This window comes from Canis lupus, chromosome 6, assembly GCF_011100685.1.
Source record: "Canis lupus familiaris isolate Mischka breed German Shepherd chromosome 6, alternate assembly UU_Cfam_GSD_1.0, whole genome shotgun sequence".
NCBI lineage: Eukaryota > Metazoa > Chordata > Mammalia > Carnivora > Canidae > Canis > Canis lupus.
The window spans coordinates 62702909-62722498 of NC_049227.1; the positions used below are offsets into that span (position 1 = coordinate 62702909).

The window sequence follows — 19590 nt, forward strand, 5'->3', positions numbered from 1 at the left end:
GGGCCAAGGGATCCCGACCTGAGCCAAAGGCAGACGCTCAACCACTGAACTACCCAAGTGCCCTGGCTTTAGTCATTCCAATTTTAATCTGTTTCCTGTTTTCTTTTTTAATTGGATAGCCTAATTCTATCTTCCTACTCACTTTTTAAGCCCACTCAGCAAAACTTTATTTATGATATGGAATTTTTAAGTTTTATTTCAGATATTTTTTGTTCTGTAATTTCCATTTTTATAGATGCTGTTCTTCTGAGATTTCCTATTTGTCATTCATCATAACTGCATTTTTATTTACATTACTGAGCATATTTATAATAGCCACTTTAAATCCTTATGGGATAATTCTACCATTTGGGTAATTTTGAGTTTGCTCTCCATTAATTGTCTTTTCTTGTGAATATGGGAAAATTTTCCTGTCTAGTAGTTTTGAGTTATATCTTGGACATTTTATTTTCTTAAGTAGTCTCTATGCTCATCATGGAGCCCAACAAGGAGCTTGAACTCATGACCCTGAGATCAAAACCTGAGCTGGGATCAAAAGTCAGATGTTTCACTGACTGAGCCACCCAGGCACTCCTATATGTTGAACATTTTAAATGGTTCATTGTTTCATTTTGTTTTTTGATTTGGCAAATCATTAACTTGATTGCTTTCAAACTCCAAATTCTCTGTCCCCTGTAGTAGCTCCCTGCTAAAAACTCTGTCCAATTCTTTTGTGGCTTTGGTAGGACGCTTGGTATGTACCATATTAATACTTACTTCAAATGTTACCAAGAGATTTAAGCAGAGTTTACACTCAGAATTTGAGATTCCTTCTCTCTGGATTTCTCTTCCATCATTTCCCAGCAGCTGTCACTCCAAATTCCACCTTCTAGTTCTCCATGCCAGTAAGACTGTAGATTTCTATCCTCTTTTTTTCTTAATCATCCTATATAGCTTACCTTCTGGCTAAAAGCCTTATTTAAAATAAAAAATCAAACACTCATTTTAGTGCCATTCCTTTCTTCTACATGTAGACCTCTCCACTCTAATTTTTACCTGCTTTTTATCTTTCTTCAATGTTTTCAGGCTTTTATAAGATATTTTGTCCTGGGTTTATAGTTATCTGTAACTATAGGTGTTTTGACAGGAGCTACTTGGCCAATATTGGAAGTGGAAACTCTTAACAGTTCTTTAAATAGTTTCCTGAAGTAACTCAGAATATTTAAGAAATATTTATTTCATAATCCTTACATTACACAAAGTATATAGTATTAACTATTCTTTCTCTCTTTTCAGATAATGAGATACAGTTTTCATAATCCTACAATGAAATAACATTTACATGCTTGCTTATCCTTATAGAAAAACCTTTGAGGACGATCTATATATTTACTGAATATGGAAAAGGCATTGAGTGTTTGATTTTTTGTTGAAATCAGTCGAATGCAATTCAGTATAGTGGATGAGCATGCCAATGAGCATGGCATTGGAATCAGACATTGGACATCAAATACTGGTTCTGCCACTTACGAGGTGTTTTGACTTTATAAAAAATTTTTAACCTCACTGAGTCTCAGTTTTTGTATCTTTAAAATGAGATATCTTTTGGGGAGCACAGGTGGTACAGTCAGTTAAGCATCTGACTCTTGGTTTCAGCTCAGGTCAGATATAAGTTGTGAGATCAAGCCTGGCATCAGGCTCCATGCTCAGTACAAAGTCTGCTTGGATTTTTCTCTCTCTCGCTCTCTGCGCTCCCCCCACCACCACACACATGCGAGTGCACTCTTCTCTCTCTCTCTCTCTCTCAAATAAATATTTTTTAATAAAAATAAAATAAAATGAGATATTTTTATAATAAATTTATTTTTTATTGATGTTCAATTTACCAACATACAGAATAACACCCAGTGCTCATCCTGTCAAGTGCCCCCCTCAGTGCCCGCCACCCATTCACCCCCACCCCCTGCCCTCCTCCCCTTCCACCACCCCTAGTTCGTTTCCCAGAGTTAGGAGTCTTTATGTTCTGTCTCCCTTTCTGATATTTCCCACACATTTCTTCTCCCTTCTCTTATATTCCCTTTCACTATTATTTATATTTCCCAAATGAATGAGAACATATAATGTTTGTCCTTCTCCGATTGACTTACTTCACTCAGCATAATACCCTCCAGTTCCATCCACATTGAAGCAAATGGTGGGTATTTGTCGTTTCTAATGGCTGAGTAATATTCCATTGTATACATAAACCACATCTTCTTTATCCATTCATCTTTCGATGGACACCGAGGCTCCTTCCACAGTTTGGCTATTGTAGACATTGCTGCTATAAACATCGGGGTGCAGGTGTCCTGGCATTTCATTGCATCTGTATCTTTGGGGTAAATCCCCAACAGTGCAGTTGCTGGGTCGTAGGGCAGGTCTATTTTTAACTCTTTGAGGAACCTCCACACAGTTTTCCAGAGTGGCTGCACCGGTTCACATTCCCACCAACAGTGCAAGAGGGTTCCCCTTTCTCTACATCCTCGCCAACATTTGTGGTTTCCTGCCTTGTTAATTTTCCCCATTCTCACTGGTGTGAGGTGGTATCTCATTGTGGCTCAACACCAAAGAAACAAACAATCCAATCATGAAATGGGCAAAAGACATGAAGAGAAATCTCACAGAGGAAAACATAGACATGGCCAACATGCACATGAGAAAATGCTCTGCATCACTTGCCATCAGGGAAATACAAAATGAGATTTTATAGTTATATCAAATGATGTTCATTACGTGCTTGGCATATGCTTTCAATACATAGTAACAAATACTCATTATTCTCTGAGTCATCATTATCATAATTGCTGGGTTGAAGTCATGGAGCAAGAAGTTCTACTACAAAGAGTATATTTTCAGTACTATCTGAAAAGCCTTAATGGGGATTTTTATTTTATACTAGCTTGTGCTTTGTTTGTCTCTAATAAAAATAAGGAGATCCACTTAGATCATTTCATAACTTTGCCAAACAGCTTTTATGAACCATTAACCTTGTTGAAAGTATATATCAAGCTTGACATGGTATATGAACACATGTTACAAAGCAAATCAGGCAAACATTATTTAAGTTTCTAAACTTTTGCTATATATTTCAGTTGGTATATGAGGCACAAAAGGAACCCTTATACTGATCCTGTCTCTTTAACTTTGGAGCCTGGAGTGAATGGATAACATAAAATTTTCATGACTGAAACAAGGCCTTAGTCAGCTTTGAGTCTGTGATTTCACATATCTTTCTTTCCTTAACCAGAGAACTACACACACCTAAATATAGCATTAATGACTATAACTTAGAAATTTTTTTATGTTGCTAGGAATTTTAAATAATTTTACTTCCAATTTAATATCATATTTTTCTTAGCATTTAGTTTTAATGTAAAATGGTGATTGTGATCCACTGTATAACTGCCAACCTCTCAGGGTCAATAATGTAGATCAAGCAAATTACAAATAGGGAAGGGCATAATTTCCATATCATTCATAGTCATCAATGTCTGGCACACAATACATCCTCAATATATTGTTAAATGGAATAATCAAAGAGGATCTGAAATTTGATTTAGTTTTATATACCATTTTAGAATATACACCCACTTCTGAGACTCAATTTAATGGTACCATAGATGGCATGATGTAAAAATAAGGGAAAATAAAGGATGTTAGAGTTCAATTTAGTCATTTCTGGCCATCTAGCTTCTGAGACTCCTAAGCCTTACCAGTTTTTAAGGACATAAGTTATACTTACTAACACATCACAAGGTTGTTATTTTTGGAGAAAGAAACCATTTTTATAGCAATATTAAAGGTATAAAAATTTAAAATAATTCTGGATAATTGTCTCTGAATATAAGTGGGGATTAAGTATAAGAATACAGATAAGTATAAGGAATTTCTACAACTCAACAACAACAAAAAAGACAACTTGATTTAAAAATGAGCAAAAGGACTTGAATGGACATTTCTCCAAAGAAGATATACAAATGGCCAATAAGCACTTGAAAAGATGCTCAATATTACTAGATATTAGAGAAATGTGAGTATGAAACACAATGAGATAACCACTTCTCACCCCCTTAGAACAGCTATTATTAAAGAAAAACTGAAGCAAAACACACATACACACACAAAGTAACTAGTGTTGGCAAAGAAGTAGAAAAACTAGAACCGTTGTGCATTGCTGACGGAAATGTAAAATGGTAAGGTTGTTATTCCTAGGTATCTTATGTTTTGGTACAATAGTAAGGTGAGATTGCTATGGAAAACAGTGTGGTTTTCCTTAAACAGTTCAACATAGCATTAATATATAACCCATCAATTCCACTTTAGATATATACCTCAAAGAATTGAAAGCAGGAACTTAGAAACTTTAACACTTTTGCGGTGTTTATAGGCATAGTATTCACAATACCCAAAAGGTAGAAAACCCAAGTGTCCACTGATGGATGAATGGATATACAAAATATGATATAAACCTACAATGGAATACTATTGAACTTTAAAAGTAAAGAAAGTTTTTTTAAGTTTTTATTTAAATTCTGATTAATTAACATAACAGTAGAATATTAGTTTCAGGCATACAATTTAGTGATTCAGCACCTCCATACATTACCAGGTGCCCATCACAAATGTACTCCTTAATCCTCATCACCTAGGTAATCCATGCACCCCACATACATCTCCCTTCCGGTAACCATCAGTTTGTTCTCTATAGTTAACAGTCTGTCTCTTGGTTTACCTCTCTTCTTTTTTTTTTCCTATGCTTCTTTGTTTTGTTTACTAGATTCCACATGTGAGTGAAATCATATGGTATTTGTCTTTCTCTGACTGACTTCTTTCACTTAGCACAATACTCTCTAGCTCCATCCATGTCATTGCAAATGGCATGATTTCATTCTTTTTTATGGCTGAGTAATACTCCAGTGTGTGTGTGTGTGTGTGTGTGTGTGTGTGTATCACATCTTTATCCATTCATCAGTCAATGGATACTTGGGCTGATTCCATATCTTGGCTATTATAGATAATGCTGCTATAAACATTGGGGTGCATGTATCCCTTTGAATCGGCATTTTTGTATTCTTTAGGTAAATACCTAGTAGTGTGATTGCTGGATCAATGAGTGATTGTATCTTTAACTTTGTGGAACCTCCATACTATTTTTCAGAGTATCTGTACCAGTTTGCCTTCCCACCACCAGTGTAAGAGTCTTCCCCTTTCTCTATATCTTCACCAACACCTATTGTTTCCTATGTTGTCAATTTTAGCCATACTGGCAGGAGTGAGATGATACCTCATTATAGTTTTGATTTGCTTTTCCCTCATAGTAGGTAATGTTGAGCATTTCTCTTCATGTGTCTATTAGCCATCTGTATGTCTTCTTTGGAAAAGGGTCTATTCATATGCCTTCTGCCTATTTTTTAACTGGATTATTTGGGTTTTGGGTGTTGAGTTTTGTAAGTTCTTTATACATTTTGGATACTAACCTTTTATCAGATATGTCATTTGCAAATATCTTCTCCCATTCCAAAGGTTGCCATTTAATTTTGATTGTTTCCTTTGCTGTGTAGAAGCTTTTTATTTGGAAGAAGTCCCAACAGTTTACTTTTGCTTTTGTTTCCCTTGCCTTAGAAGACGTATGTTTAGAAAGATGTAGCTACAGTCCATGTCAGATAAGTTACTGCCTATGTTCTCTTCTAAGATTTTTATGGTTTCAAGTCTCACATTTCAGTCTTTAATCCATTTTGTTGTTGTTGTTTAAAGATTTTATTTATTCATGAGAGACACAGAGAGAGAGGCAGAGACATAGGCAGAAGGAGAAGCAGGCTCCCCGCAGGAAGCCTGGTGTGGGACTCAATCCCAGGTCCCCAGGATTACAACCTGAGCCAAAGGCAGATGCTCAACCACTGAGCTACCCAGGCATCCCCTTTAATCCATTTTGAATTTATTTTTGTGTATGGTACAAGAAAGTGATCTGTTTCATTCTTTCTATTGCTATCTAGTTTTTCTCAATACCATTTGTTGTTAAAGAGACTATCATTTTCCCATTGGATATTCTTTCCTGCATCGTAGAAGATCAATTGACCATATAATTATGGGTTTGTTTCTGGGTTTTCTGTTCTGTTCTATTGATCTATATGTTTATTTTTGTGCCAGTACCATACTGTTTTGATCACTACAACTATGTAATATAAGTTGAGGGTCCAGAATTGTGATGCCTCCAGCTTTGCTTTTCCTTTTCAAGATTGCTTTGACTGTTTGGGGTCTTTGTGGTTCCATACAAATTTTAGGATTGTTTGTTCTAGCTCTGTAAAATGTGCTACTGGTGTTTTGATAGGGATTTCATTAAATCTGTAGATTGCTTTTGTGTAGTGTTGACATTTTAATAATATTTGTCCTTCTAATCCATGAGCATGGGATCTCTATCCATTTCTTTGTGTCATCTTCAATTTCTTTCATCAGTGTTTTATAGTTTTCAGAGTATAAGTCCTTCACCTCTTTGGTTAAGTTTATTCCTAGGTATCTTATGTTTTTGGTACAATTGTAAATGGGATTGATTCCTTAATTTCTCTTTCTGCTGCCTCATTATTGGTGTATAGAAATGCAACAGATTTCCATACATTGATTTTTGTGTTCTGTGACTTTACTGATTTGTCAGTTCTATCAGTTTTGGGTGAAATCTTTTGCACTTTCTATATATGGTATTATGTCATCTGCAAATAGTGAAAATTTTACTTCTTTCTTCTCAGTTTGGATGCCTTTTATTTCTTTATGGTGTCTGACTGCTATGGTTAGGATTTCCAGTACTCTGTTGAATAGAAGTGACAAGAGTAGACATCCCTGTCTTGTTCCTGACCATAGAGGAAAAGCTCTCAATTTCTCCCCAGTGAGGATATTAGCTATGGATTTTTCATAAATGGCCTTTATTATGTTGAGATATGTTCCCTTTAAACCTACTTTGTTGAGAGTTTTTATCATGAGTGGATGTTGTACTGTCAGATGCTTTTCCTGCATCTATTGTCTTGATCATCTGGTTTTTTTCCTTTCTTTTATTAATGTGATGTATAACATTGATTGATTTGTGAATATTCAACCACCCTTTCAGCCCAGGAATAAATCCCAGCTGATGGTGGTGAAGGATTTTTTTTTAAATATACTGTTGGATTTGATCTGCTAGTATTATGTTGAGGATTTTTGCAAGCATGTTCATCAGAGATATTGGCCAATAGTTCTTGGTAGTCTTTTTCTGGTTTTATTATCAAGGAAATACTGGCCTCAGAGAATAATTTTGGAAGTTTTCATTCCTTATCTATTTTTTGGAGTAGTTTGAGAAGAATAAGTATTAACTCTTCTTTAAATGTTTGGTAGAATTCATCTGTGAAGCCATCTAGTCCTGGACTTTAGTTTTTTTGGGGATTTTTTTTATTACTGATTCAATTTCTTTGCTGACTATTGGTCTGTTCAAGTTTTCTATTTCCTTTTGTTTCAACTTTGATAGTTTATATGTTTCTAGGGATTTATCCATTTTTTTAAGGTTGTCCAGTTCATTGACATATAGTTTTCATAATATTCTCTTATAGTTATTTGTATTTCTGTGGTGTTGGTTATTATTTCTTCTTTCTCATTTGTGATACTATTTTTTGAAGGGCCCTTTCTCTTTTCTTCTTGATAAGTTTTGCTCAAGGTTTATCAGTTTTATTGTTTTTCTTTTTTCCAAAGAACTCACCCCTGGTTTTATTGATCTGTTCTATTGTCTTTTTCATTTCTATATCATTTATTTTTCTACTCTGATTTTCTTATTTCTTCCCTTCTGTTGACTTTAGGCTTTGTTTGTAGTTCTTTTTCTAGTTCCTTTAGATGTAAAGTTAGGTTATTTATTTGAGATGTTTCTTGCTTCTTAAGGTAGATCTATATTGCTATTTACTTCTCTTTTAGGACCCTTTTACTGCATTTCAAAGGATTTGGACCATTCTATTTTCATTTTTATTTGTTTCCACATACTTTTTCATTTCTTCTTTTATTTCCTAGTTGACCCATTTATTGTTTGGTAGCATGATTTTTAATGTCCATCTAGTTTGATCTTTCCAGACTTTTTTTTGTAGTTGACTTCTAGTCTCATAGTGTTATGGTGGAAAAAGGTGCATGGTATGACTTCAGTCTTCTTATACTTGTTGAGACCTACTTTGTGACCTACTGTATGATCTATTCTGGAAAATGTTCCATGTGCACTTGAAAAGAATATGTATTCTGCTGTTTTAGGATGGAATGATCTGAATATGTCTGCTAAATCCATCTAATCCAGGGGGATCCCTGGGTGGCACAGTGGTTTAGCGCCTGCCTTTGGCCCAGGGCGTGATCCTGGCATCCCGGGATAGAGTCCCACGTTGGGCTCCCTGCATGGAGTCTGCTTCTCCCTCTGCCTGTGTCTCTGCCTCTCCCTCTCTCTCTCTCTCTCTCTCTCTCTCTGTGCCTTTCATGAATGAATGAATGAATGAATGAATGAATGAATGAATAAATAAATAAATAAATAAATAAAATCTTAAAAATAAAATAAAATAAAATAAAATAAAATAAATCCATCTAGTCCAGTATGTCATTCAAAGCCATTGTTTCCTTGTTGATTTTCTGTTTAGATCATCTGTCCATTGATGTAAGTGGGGTGTTAAAATTATTATTATTGTATTATTATTGATTAGTTCCTTTTTTCTTTGTTATTAATTGTTTTAAATATTTGGGTGCTCCCATGTTAGGTGTATAAATATTTTTAAGTATTTGAATTCTCCCATATTAGGTACATAAATATTTACAATTGCTATGTCTTCTTCTTGGACTGGCCCCCTTATGATTCTATAAAATCCTTCCTTGTCTCTCATTACAGTCTTTGTTTTATTTTTTTTATTTTTTTAAAGATTTTATTTATTTATTCATGAGAGACAGAGAGAGAGAGAGAAGCAGAGACACAGGCAGAGGGAGAAGCAGGCTCCATGCAGGGAGCCTGATGTGGGACTCGATCCCAGGACTCCAGGATAATGCCCTGGCGCGGAAGGCAGGCGCTAAACCACTGAGCCAACCAGGGATTCCCCACAGTCTTTGTTTTAAAGTCAGTTTGTCCAATATAAGCATTATTACTCTGGCTTTCTTTTGACATCCATTTGCACGATCAATATTTCTTCATTTCCTCACTTTCAATCAGGTAACTTCAGGTCTAAAATGAATCTCTGTAGGCAGCATATAGATGGGTCTTGTTTTTTATCCATTCTGAAACTCTACACACATAAATGTTTAGTCCATTTACAGTCAAAGTAATTATTGATAAATATTTATTTATTGCCATTTCATTACTTGTCTTGGGGTTGTTTCTGGAGATGTCTCTGATCCTTTCTTGCCTTTCTCTCTAACATTGTTTGCAGATATATTGATAATGATATATTTGGATTTCTTTCTTTTTATTCTTTGCATGTGCCTTAGTGGTTTTTGATATATGATTACCATTAGGTTTGTAAATAACCCCTTTTGCACATAGCAGTCTATATTAAATTGATGGTAATTTAAGTTTGAACCCATTCTTTTCTACTCTTCTCTACACACTTTAGGTATATGTTATTATATTATATATCTTTTTGTGAGTTCTTTGAATGATTTTTTTATTTTTGATAAAACTGATTTTGTGTTTCCTGCCTTTATACTGTCACTTTTGGTCTTTCCTTTCCACTCAGAGTCCCCTTAAATACTTCTTGCAGGGCTGGGTTAGTTGTCATGAATTCCTTCCATTTTGGTTTGTGTAGGATACTCTCTATCTATATCCTTCTATGCTGAATGCTAGCCTTGCTGGATAGAGTATTCTTGGTTTCAGATTTTTCCCATTCAGCCCTTTGAATATATCATGCCACTTTCTCTGGCTTGCCAAATTTCTGTTGATAAATCTCCTGCTAGCCTTATGAATTTTCCCTTGTAAATGAAAGACTTCTTGTCTTGCTGCTTTTAAGATTTTTTTTATTAGTAAAATTTGCAAATTTAGTGACAATATGTCTTGGTCTGAGCCTGCTTTTGTTGATTTTGACAAGGTTCTCTGTGCCTCCTATATCTGGATGTCTGTTTCCTTCCCTGGATTAGGGACGTTTTCAGCTATTATTTCTCCAAATAAATTTTCTGCCCCATTTTCTCTCTCTCCTTCTTCTGGGACTCCTATAATACAAGTGTTATTACATTTGATAGAGTCACTGAGTTCCATAATGCTTGCTATATATATTTGTTTTGCATAATTCTTCCTTCTGTCTTTTGTTCAGCTTTATTGCTTTCCATTATTTTGTCTTCTAAGTCATTAGTTTCTTCCTTTGCTTCTTCCAAACTGATATTCATTGCATCAAGTATGTTTCTAATCTCACTTATTGCACTCTTCATCTCTGATTGATTCTTTTTTTTTTAAACTCTCTTATCTCTGTGATAAGGATCACACTGATGTTTTCTCTTCTTTTCTCAAGTTCAGTAAGTATCCTTATGGTCATTGCTTTAAATTCTCCATCAGGCATGTTACTTATATATGTTTTGCTTTGGTCTCTAGCCATGACTTTATTTTATTCTTTCATTTGGGATAAATTCCTCTGTATTCTCATTTTGTGTAAGTCTCTGCCTACTTCTCTGTGTTAGAAAAGCCAGTTGTATCTTCTGTTCCTGGAATTAATGGCCTTATGAAAAAGAAGTCATATAGTGCCCAGGGCCTGGCACTTCAGGGAGTTTCTCCTGGCACATGTGTGCTGCATGTGCTCTGCTATTGTGTACTGGCTGCTCTATCTGTTAGGCCATTTATTTGCAGAGGCTCCTCTGAGTGATGTGGGCAGTATTTGGCTCTTGGCCTGAATGTGGTGAGTTTTAACTAGGTATGCTCTGGTCTGTTTGTGAAATGAGACCTGTCACCACCTCCACCAGAACTGAGGTTCTGCAGAACTCTCTGATTGGGAGACCCGGTATGGGCAGGGATTTTTGCTGGTCTTCTTGGGGAGCCTGCTGTGCTGGGACCAAGGCAAGTGTGACTGAGAAAGGCAGTTCCATCAGAGTTCAGGATGGTAGGGCTTAGTGTAAACAAGTTAGGCAGCCAGTGTCAGTGCTGCTCACTCCTTCCCACAGATGACTGTTTATGCTGAAGGGCGCAGGAGGCAAATAATGCCAGCTAGCTCCTTTGTTCCCAGACAAGTGTCTCTTTGAACACTGCTTCTCAGGGATTTTCTCTAAGAAGAGTATAGTGGCCCCCACTTTGTGCCCCAAGCACTCTTTAGGTTGATGTTTCCATTCTATATGCTTCCAGGTTGTTTGCCCACCTTCTGTCCAAGAGCAGCACAGTGCCCTTTGGGCTCTATCCCAGCCCAGCCTGCTGGCCTTTAAAACTAGGCTTTAAGCTCCACTGGTTATAAGAACTCACGAAATTCAGCCCTTCTCATTTTTCAAGCCAATAGCTCTGGGGAAATATTCTTATGCATTCCCCTGTGTGCTTCTCTCTCTTGCCTTTTTCCACAACCAAAGTTTCCTTCCTTCCACAGCAGTCAAGATTCACTTCTCCCCTAAACCATGTCTCTGCCCTTCCTGCCTTCTTCAATATGGCTTCTACCGTCCCTTTAGTTATGGAGTTTTTTCTATCAGTCTTCAAGTCAATTTCTGGGGTGTTTGGATAATTTGATAATTACCTTGTTGTATTATTGGGCTGAGAGGAATCTGGCATCCTCCCATGCCACTGATATCTTACTCCTCACCAATACTGGTGAAACTTGAAGACATGCCATGTGAAAGGAACCAGACACAAAAGAACAAATGTAGTATAACTACTTACATAAGTCACCTAGCGTACTCAAATTAGAGGCAGAATGCAGAATGATGGTTGCCAGGGAAAACAGGGAGGGGGGAAAGGGTGCTATTTAACGGGTATAGAATTTCAGTCTGGGAAGATAAACAATTCTAAAAATAGATAGTGATGATAGTAGTGCCCAACAATGCAAAGGTACTTAATGCCACAAAACTGCACATTTAAACACTGTTAAGATGGTAAATTTTATGTTATGTATATTTTACAATAAAAAGAAAAGAGGGAATAGAGGTAGACAGAAAAATGGGTGGGAAGATTGTAAAGGAAGGCTGAGGTAAGGAAGTAAAACATCTTCAAGCATCACTTTTTCTTCACATTTTGCCTTTGTTTATTCAGGGTTTACAAGGACCCCCTGGGAGTACAGGAGAGAGGGGACTTGAAGGAGAACCAGTAAGTTTATCTTTGTACTTTTCTAATTTACTTTTCTGTTATTGCCCTCTTGTGCTATGGCTGGTACATTTTTGAAAGCAGCATTTATCATGGGCCTAATTATATAGAAAATATATATAGAAAATGTGGTTTTTAGTGCCTTTCTGGCCTCATATAGTCAGATTTGGTCCTGTTTTTCTGGAACTGGTAAAACTTCACATATTTCTATTTTCAACAAGGATGGCTCTGTTTTATTGACTTGCAGAAATTTTCTTTGTGAATGGCTTGCTGTTCTTAAAATGATTATATTATCCTGCCACACACACACAAAATCAGATTTTTGAGACCAATTCTGTAATAAAATACCATACAAAGAAGCCAAACTCTACATCCAATGGGCCTAAATGTACAAACATGACAGAAATACAGTACATCAATAATTCAAAAACTTACATCACGATTTCAAAAATGTAATTCAATTATAAAATCTCCATGGAAAATAATTGTGAAAAGGAAAGATTTTGTCACGGTTACTCTTTCACTTATTCTTTATTGCCTATGAAGTCATTTTTCTAGTTAATGGTATCAGATGTAATATGCTGTAACATGTTTGTAAGATTTATAATACAATATAGTCTTTCAAACTCTACTGGGTTGATTTTATCTATTAGTTGACCCAGAGGCTTACAGGTGGCCTTAGCATAATTCATTTAGCTAGTAGCAAGTGGAAAATTTAACAGTCAAAGAGCTATTCTTACTAAATTGTATTCATTTCCTCCTTTACATATTTAACCTATGATATAAGTTCTCTAAGCAATAAGTAAATATTTGAATGTATATATAATTCTTTCCAAATGAAGAATTTTGGATACAGTGTTGATTTTTTCAAACTAAACTCCTCTTGATTTTCTCCCTGTTTTGTATCTCTTGCCATCACAATCCTAATATTTATTTGACCAAAAATAATGTAATTTTTGATCAAATATCTTTAGCATTATTTATTTAAATATCTCTTTGAAAAAGTTTGTAGCTCTTTGAAATTAGAGACTGTTTCTCTCACCTTTGTAATCTTGTCTGGTATAATGCCTTGCATATTAGATCTACTTAGTGTATGTTTGTTAAACTCAGTAGACAAAGGGTCATTTGCCCAAAAGCATAATAGTTTAGTCAGTAATATTAGATGAAGGGAAATGCAATGAAAGCTAACTTAATCTTAATAAGGAACACATTAAAGTATGTCAAAAGAGCTATTGCAATTGCAGAGATAATATCTTAGGCTTTATATAAGAAAAGACTTGTTACTGTAGACATAAACAACTAAATAGTTTAAAAGCACCTAAAAATTGACATTCAGGTCACCGGGTCCATGGGGCTGGTAAATAAAATATAAATCAGTTTATAGTGGATATGACGGCTTTGTTATATATGTTTGAGCTGCCTGGTTAAATCATAGAAAAGAAGTAAATTGGCAAAATGAAGGACACAGAAGAGATGTTGAAACATATTATATTTTGAGAATCATAAAATAGAGAGGGCTACATCTTTTCTATAGTCAGCACCTATTAGAGTTGTCTCTTATTAAGTACCTGTAAGTAAGTATTGAAGTTTCATTCTAATGATAGAAATATCCCAATTAAATTATCACAGAGATAAGTGGATATTTACAAACTGAGATAAATGCTGTGAATTATAGGAATTCAATTTTTTAAAAAATATGTAACAGAGAAACAAGAAAGGCTTCCAGAGGAGAAACATTTGATCTAGGATCTCAAGGATGAATAGCAGTTACATAGGCAAAGATGAGAGAGGTTATTTTAGAGAGAAGTCATGAGTTGAGAGGAATCTCTACATACTTATTTGAAGATCTAACAGAAAGCTAACATGGAAAAAATTAAAAAGAAAGGGACGCCTGGGTAGCTCACCAGTTGAGTGTCTGCCTTTGCCTCTGGAATTCCAGGATCAAGTCCCGCATCAGGCTCCTGCATGGAAGCCTGCTTCTCCTCCCTCTGCCTATGTCTCTGCCTCTCTCTGTGTCTCTCATGAATAAATAAATAAAATCTTAAAAAAAAAAAAAGAAAGCTAGCATGGCAATGGCATAGTCAAGAAGTTTAAGATGAGGATGGACAAGGAAGCATGGGACAAAGCTTAGAGCTTTGTGACCCCTACTCCCAAGGTTTGTATTTTTATCATAAGAACAAAGGGATATCATTTTTTTTTGTCAAAGGGATATCATTGAACAGATAAAGACTAGTTTATGATCATATTATTGTTTTGTAAAGATCATTCAAACAAATTAGAAAGGACTGAAAATGGACAAGAAATCCTTTTGTTGCAATAATCCAAAAAGAGATAGTAGAACCCTTTTGATAGGCAGAGAAAAGACGTGGATAGCTATAAAAGATTCAACAGGAGATAAGAAATCAACAACCCCAAAGATACAAATGCAATGAAACGCCGGGACACCTGCACCCCGATGTTTATAGCAGCAATGGCCACGATAGCCAAACTGTGGAAGGAGCCTCGGTGTCCAATGAAAGATGAATGGATAAAGAAGATGTGGTTTATGTATACAATGGAATATTACTCAGCTATTAGAAATGACAAATACCCACCATTTGCTTCAACGTGGATGGAACTGGAGGGTATTATGCTGAGTGAAGTAAGTCAGTCGGAGAAGGACAAACATTATATGTTCTCATTCATTTGGGGAATATAAATAATAGTGAAAGGGAATATAAGGGAAGGGAGAAGAAATGTGTGGGAAATATCAGAAAGGGAGACAGAACGTAAAGACTGCTAACTCTGGGAAACGAACTAGGGGTGGTAGAAGGGGAGGAGGGCGGGGGGTGGGAGTGAATGGGTGACAGGCACTGGGGGTTATTCTGTATGTTAGTAAATTGAACACCAATAAAAAATAAATTAAAAAAAAAAAGAAATCAACAAGAGATAGACTGTCCATATATAAAGTGATTCCTAAGTTTCTGGCTGACCCAAATAAATATTTTTTATACCTTTACACATTGAAAAACTACCTTTAAAAAGGAAGGTGAGAGGAATGCTATAGTTTCTAAAAAATCAATTCTTGATTCTTTTGCTTTAGAATATGTACTCCAACTTAAAAACTGTTATTTTTTAGGTATACTTCCTTATTTGAGTACCAGAAGTCACTTCCACTTACGTTAAAAGATAATAGAATTTGCAGATTAATTTTTTTTTTAATTTTTATTTATTTATGACAGTCACACAGAGAGAGAGAGAGAGGCAGAGACACAGGCAGAGGGAGAAGCAGGCTCCATGCACCGGGAGCCCAACGTGGGACCCGATCCCGGGTCTCCAGGATCGCGCCCCTGGCCAAAGGCAGGCGCCAAACCGCTGCACCACCCAGGGATCCCCTCGCAGATTAATTTAAAGTATATGATAAAACCTGATGTTAACTTACTTATGAAGATATAAAAAATGGCAACCGTTCTAGAAACAAAAGATCAAAGATTAGTATCTTGGTTGAATTTTGACAGTACTAAAATAAGACAAAAATAGCACCGACAGAAAAAGCTAAAGATGAATTTCAGCTACATACCAGAAAAATGAAGTAAAATTCAACTACATATAAAAAGAATTAAGTGAATGAAATGAAAGACAAATGAAATGAAAGAAGAATTACAAAAATAGCAAAAATCACTTAATATTAAGAAGGCTATAATATAGCATATTACAGGTATACTAGGAAAATGCTAAAAAACAAGTACTCCATAACATTCAGCAACTATTTTTGATTTGTTAAAAATTATAGTAAAATGGTTTCTGGTCTGAACTGTAAGGATCTTGGAAGCTGTCATCCCTCTTCTTACAACAAGGAAAAAGCTGAGCAAAATGAAAATCAACAACGTTTTAAACCATTGAGGTCAAAGGACCAACTGTAGCCTGAAAATTGGAGAGACAGACAGGAGGATACAGAGAACCACAGCTTACCAGAAGCAGAAGTCCATAACTGGATGGTAGGAGCACTTTAAACTATAATTATATTTGTCAATTTAAAGTTGACAAATTGCTTAAGACACAATTTAGGCCATCAAAATTGTTAAAAACTAAGAGGGGACCCCTTATGTTCCTGAATTTTACCACCAAGAGACTGCTAGGTTCTTACTACAAAGTTCAGAGACATACCTGTTTCTTCATGTAACAGTGGGATGGGAAAAGAAACCATTTTTGAAATACACTCCGAGTTCTCTGTTCTCCTTAACAAAGCTTGCCCACAAGGGAAATCATTTTATCAGAGCCAGACTGATTTGGGTTTTGCTGAAGCCTACTGAACTTGGGAGGAGAGCAATTCCCAACCCTAGCTGCTTCTAGTCTTCAACATGGGGGAAAGGAAATACTTCAACTCAAGGCTCACTAAAAGACTGAGATGTAATTATAAAACTATAGAGTGCTTCTCCTCCCTTATAATTTACCATCACGTTAATAGGGGTCGTATATAATAGCGAAGGACTACAGCTAAAACAACTGCAAACCCGAACCCTATTTAAGGCATCTCTGGGAAAGCCTAAAGACAACAGACAAGACAAAAACAATGACACTAGGAGGAAATTTAGCCTCTGACACCATAATGCCGCAACAGTAAACACAGCCTAATTCTCAGCAAGATAACTTAAAACCTTACACTAAAGGCCTATTTACCTCAGGTCTTTTCACCTTAAGCATCATGTTTTTCAACAAAAAAATTACAGGGCATGATAAAAGGGGAAAAACAGTCTGAAGGCACAAAACAAGAATCAGGAACAGACTCAGATATAGCAGAGATTTTGAAATTTTCAGACTAGGAATTTAAAAGTAAGATAGAAGGCACCTGAGTGGCTTAGTTGTCTAAGTGGCTGCCTTTGGCTCAGGTCATGATCCCCAGGGTCCTGGGACTGAGTCCCACATTAGGCTCCCTACTCAGCGGGGAGTCTCCGTCTTCCTCTGCTCCCTGACCACCCCCCCGACCCCCGTCATGTGCTTGAGTTCTCTCTTTCTCTCTCTCAAATAAATAAACTTTTTTAAAAAAGTGAATTAGAAATAGACTCTCTCAGACAAGCAAAAACTGACAGAATTTGTCACTAGTAGACTAGCCTTATAAGAAATGTTAAATGAAATTCTTTAGAGGTAAGAAAAGTAATACAGATGAGAATCTAGGATAGAAGAAAGGAAGAACTTTAGAAGGAATATATAAAAGGAAAACCTAAATCTTTTCTTTCCTAATAATTCTTAATTATTAGAATAGGTAATTTACACAAAATAATAATCACAACAGTGTATTTAGTCTCATACCTTATGGTTGAGTGTAGTGGTATAGTGTTATTTGAAAATAGACTTGGATCAATTGTGAATATACGTTGCAAACTCTAAAGAAACCACTAAAAAATCTAAAACAAGTATAATTGCTATGATAAAACAAGAGAGAAAATGGAATCAACTAAAATTCACTGTTAAAATACAGTGGGCTAAAAGAGTGGAAGACAAAAAAAAGAAAAGAAAGAAAGAACAAAAGTAACAAGTAGAAAATAGAAACAAAAAATAGTAGATATGAACCCAACTATGCGGAAAACCCCAAACAATTGACAAAAGCAAAAACAAAAACAAAAACCAAACCTCTCCTGGAACTAATAAGCAATTATAACAAGGTTGCAGGATATCAAGATACAAGATTAACATACAAAAGTCACTTGCTTTCCATATACCAGCAACAAGCAATTGGAATTTGAAATTTAAAACACAACACCATTTACACTAGCATCAAAAATAAAAAAGGAGTAGGTATAAATCTAACAAAATATATACAGAATATATGAGGAAAACTACAAAACTGATTAAAGAAATAAAAGATCTAAATAAACAGGTATTTCATGTTCATAAATAGGAAGACTAAATATTGATAGGATGTCACAACTTAATCTATAGATTTAATGCAATTCCAGTCAGAATACTAGCAAGTTACTCTGTAGATATTGATAAATTCTAAAATTCATATGGAAAGGCAAAAAAAAAAAAAAAAAAAAAAAAACAGAAAAGCCAAAATAATAGTAAAGAACAAAGTCAGAGGACTGGCACTACCTAACTTAAAAGTTAACTTAATATAATGCTACAGTATTTAAGACAGTATAGTAAGAATAGACAAATAGATAATTTGAACAGAATGGTGAGCCCAGAAATAGAAGTCCAAAAATATAATGAAGTGATATTTGACAAAGTTGCAAAGGCAACTCAGTGGATAGTCTTTTCAACAAATAGTGGTGGAACAACTAGGTATCCATATAAAAACAAAAGTAAAAACAAAAAACAAGGATTTAGACAAAAAAATAACTAAAAATGAATTATAGATCTAAATTTACAATGTACAACTGAAAAACTTCTTTAACATGAGAAAATCTCACAGACATTGGATTTGGCAATGACTTTTTATGTATAACATCAAAAGCATGATTCATGAATGGAAAAATTGGTAAGTTGGATTTCACTCAATTTAAAACTTCTGCTCTGTGAGAGACATGTTAAGAGAATGAAAGACCATGTGACAATCGGGAGAAAACATTTGCAAAGCGTGTATCTGATAAGGGACTTGTAGAAAAAGCTTTTAACAGTTAACAGTAAGAAAACAGTCCATTAAAAAAGTGGACAAAGATCTGAATAGACAATACACCAAAGACATACAGATGGCAAAGAAGCATAAGAAAATATGCTTATCAAAAAAAAAAGAAAAGAAAATATGCTTATCATCATATGTCATTAGAGAATTGCAAATTAAAACAATAACATACCATTGCACACCTGTATGAATGGCTAAAATCTAAAACACTGACAATACCAAATGTTAGCAAAGTTGTGGAATAACAGGAATTCTCATTCACTGTTGGTGGTAATACAGAATGGTATGGTAACTTTGGAACACAATTTGGGAGTTTTTTACAAAGCTAAACATATTCTTACCATTATGATTCAGCAATCATGCTCCTTGATATTTACCAAAATGAGTGGAAACTTAATGCTTACACAAGAACCCACGCATGAATGCTTATAGCAGCTTTATTCATAGTTGCCCAAAGTAGAAGCAACTGATATGTCCTCAAAAGGTAAATGGATAAACAAACTGGTGCATCCATACAATGAAATATTACATATCAATAAAAAAAGAGCAGTTAAGCCTTTGACAAAAAGACAGAGGAACCTTTAAGTGCATCCTGATAAGTGAAAAAAGCCAGTCAGTAATGTCTAAATACCAAATAGTTCCAACTATGTAACATTTTGGAAAAGGCAAAACTCTAGAGACAGTAAAAAACAGTGGTTGCCAGGTGTTGGGGGAAGAGGATCTGGAATGAATAGGT

The 19590-nt window shown here is 35.3% G+C and overlaps 1 protein-coding gene and 1 long non-coding RNA gene across 6 annotated transcripts in view; one reads left to right on the plus strand and one right to left on the minus strand.

The window, feature by feature from the left end:
* The window catches only part of COL24A1 (collagen type XXIV alpha 1 chain), a 387148-nt gene that overhangs the window by 229285 nt on the left and 138273 nt on the right, over positions 1-19590 (plus strand). For all 5 annotated transcript variants that reach the window (XM_038541487.1, XM_038541490.1, XM_038541491.1 and 2 more), the window contains one exon: positions 12200-12253. In XM_038541487.1, coding sequence (XP_038397415.1) covers positions 12200-12253 — 54 coding nt within the window. The remainder of the gene's footprint in view (positions 1-12199; positions 12254-19590) is intronic.
* LOC111096418 overlaps positions 1-19590 on the minus strand; it is a 56427-nt gene that overhangs the window by 15341 nt on the left and 21496 nt on the right. The window lies entirely within an intron of this gene.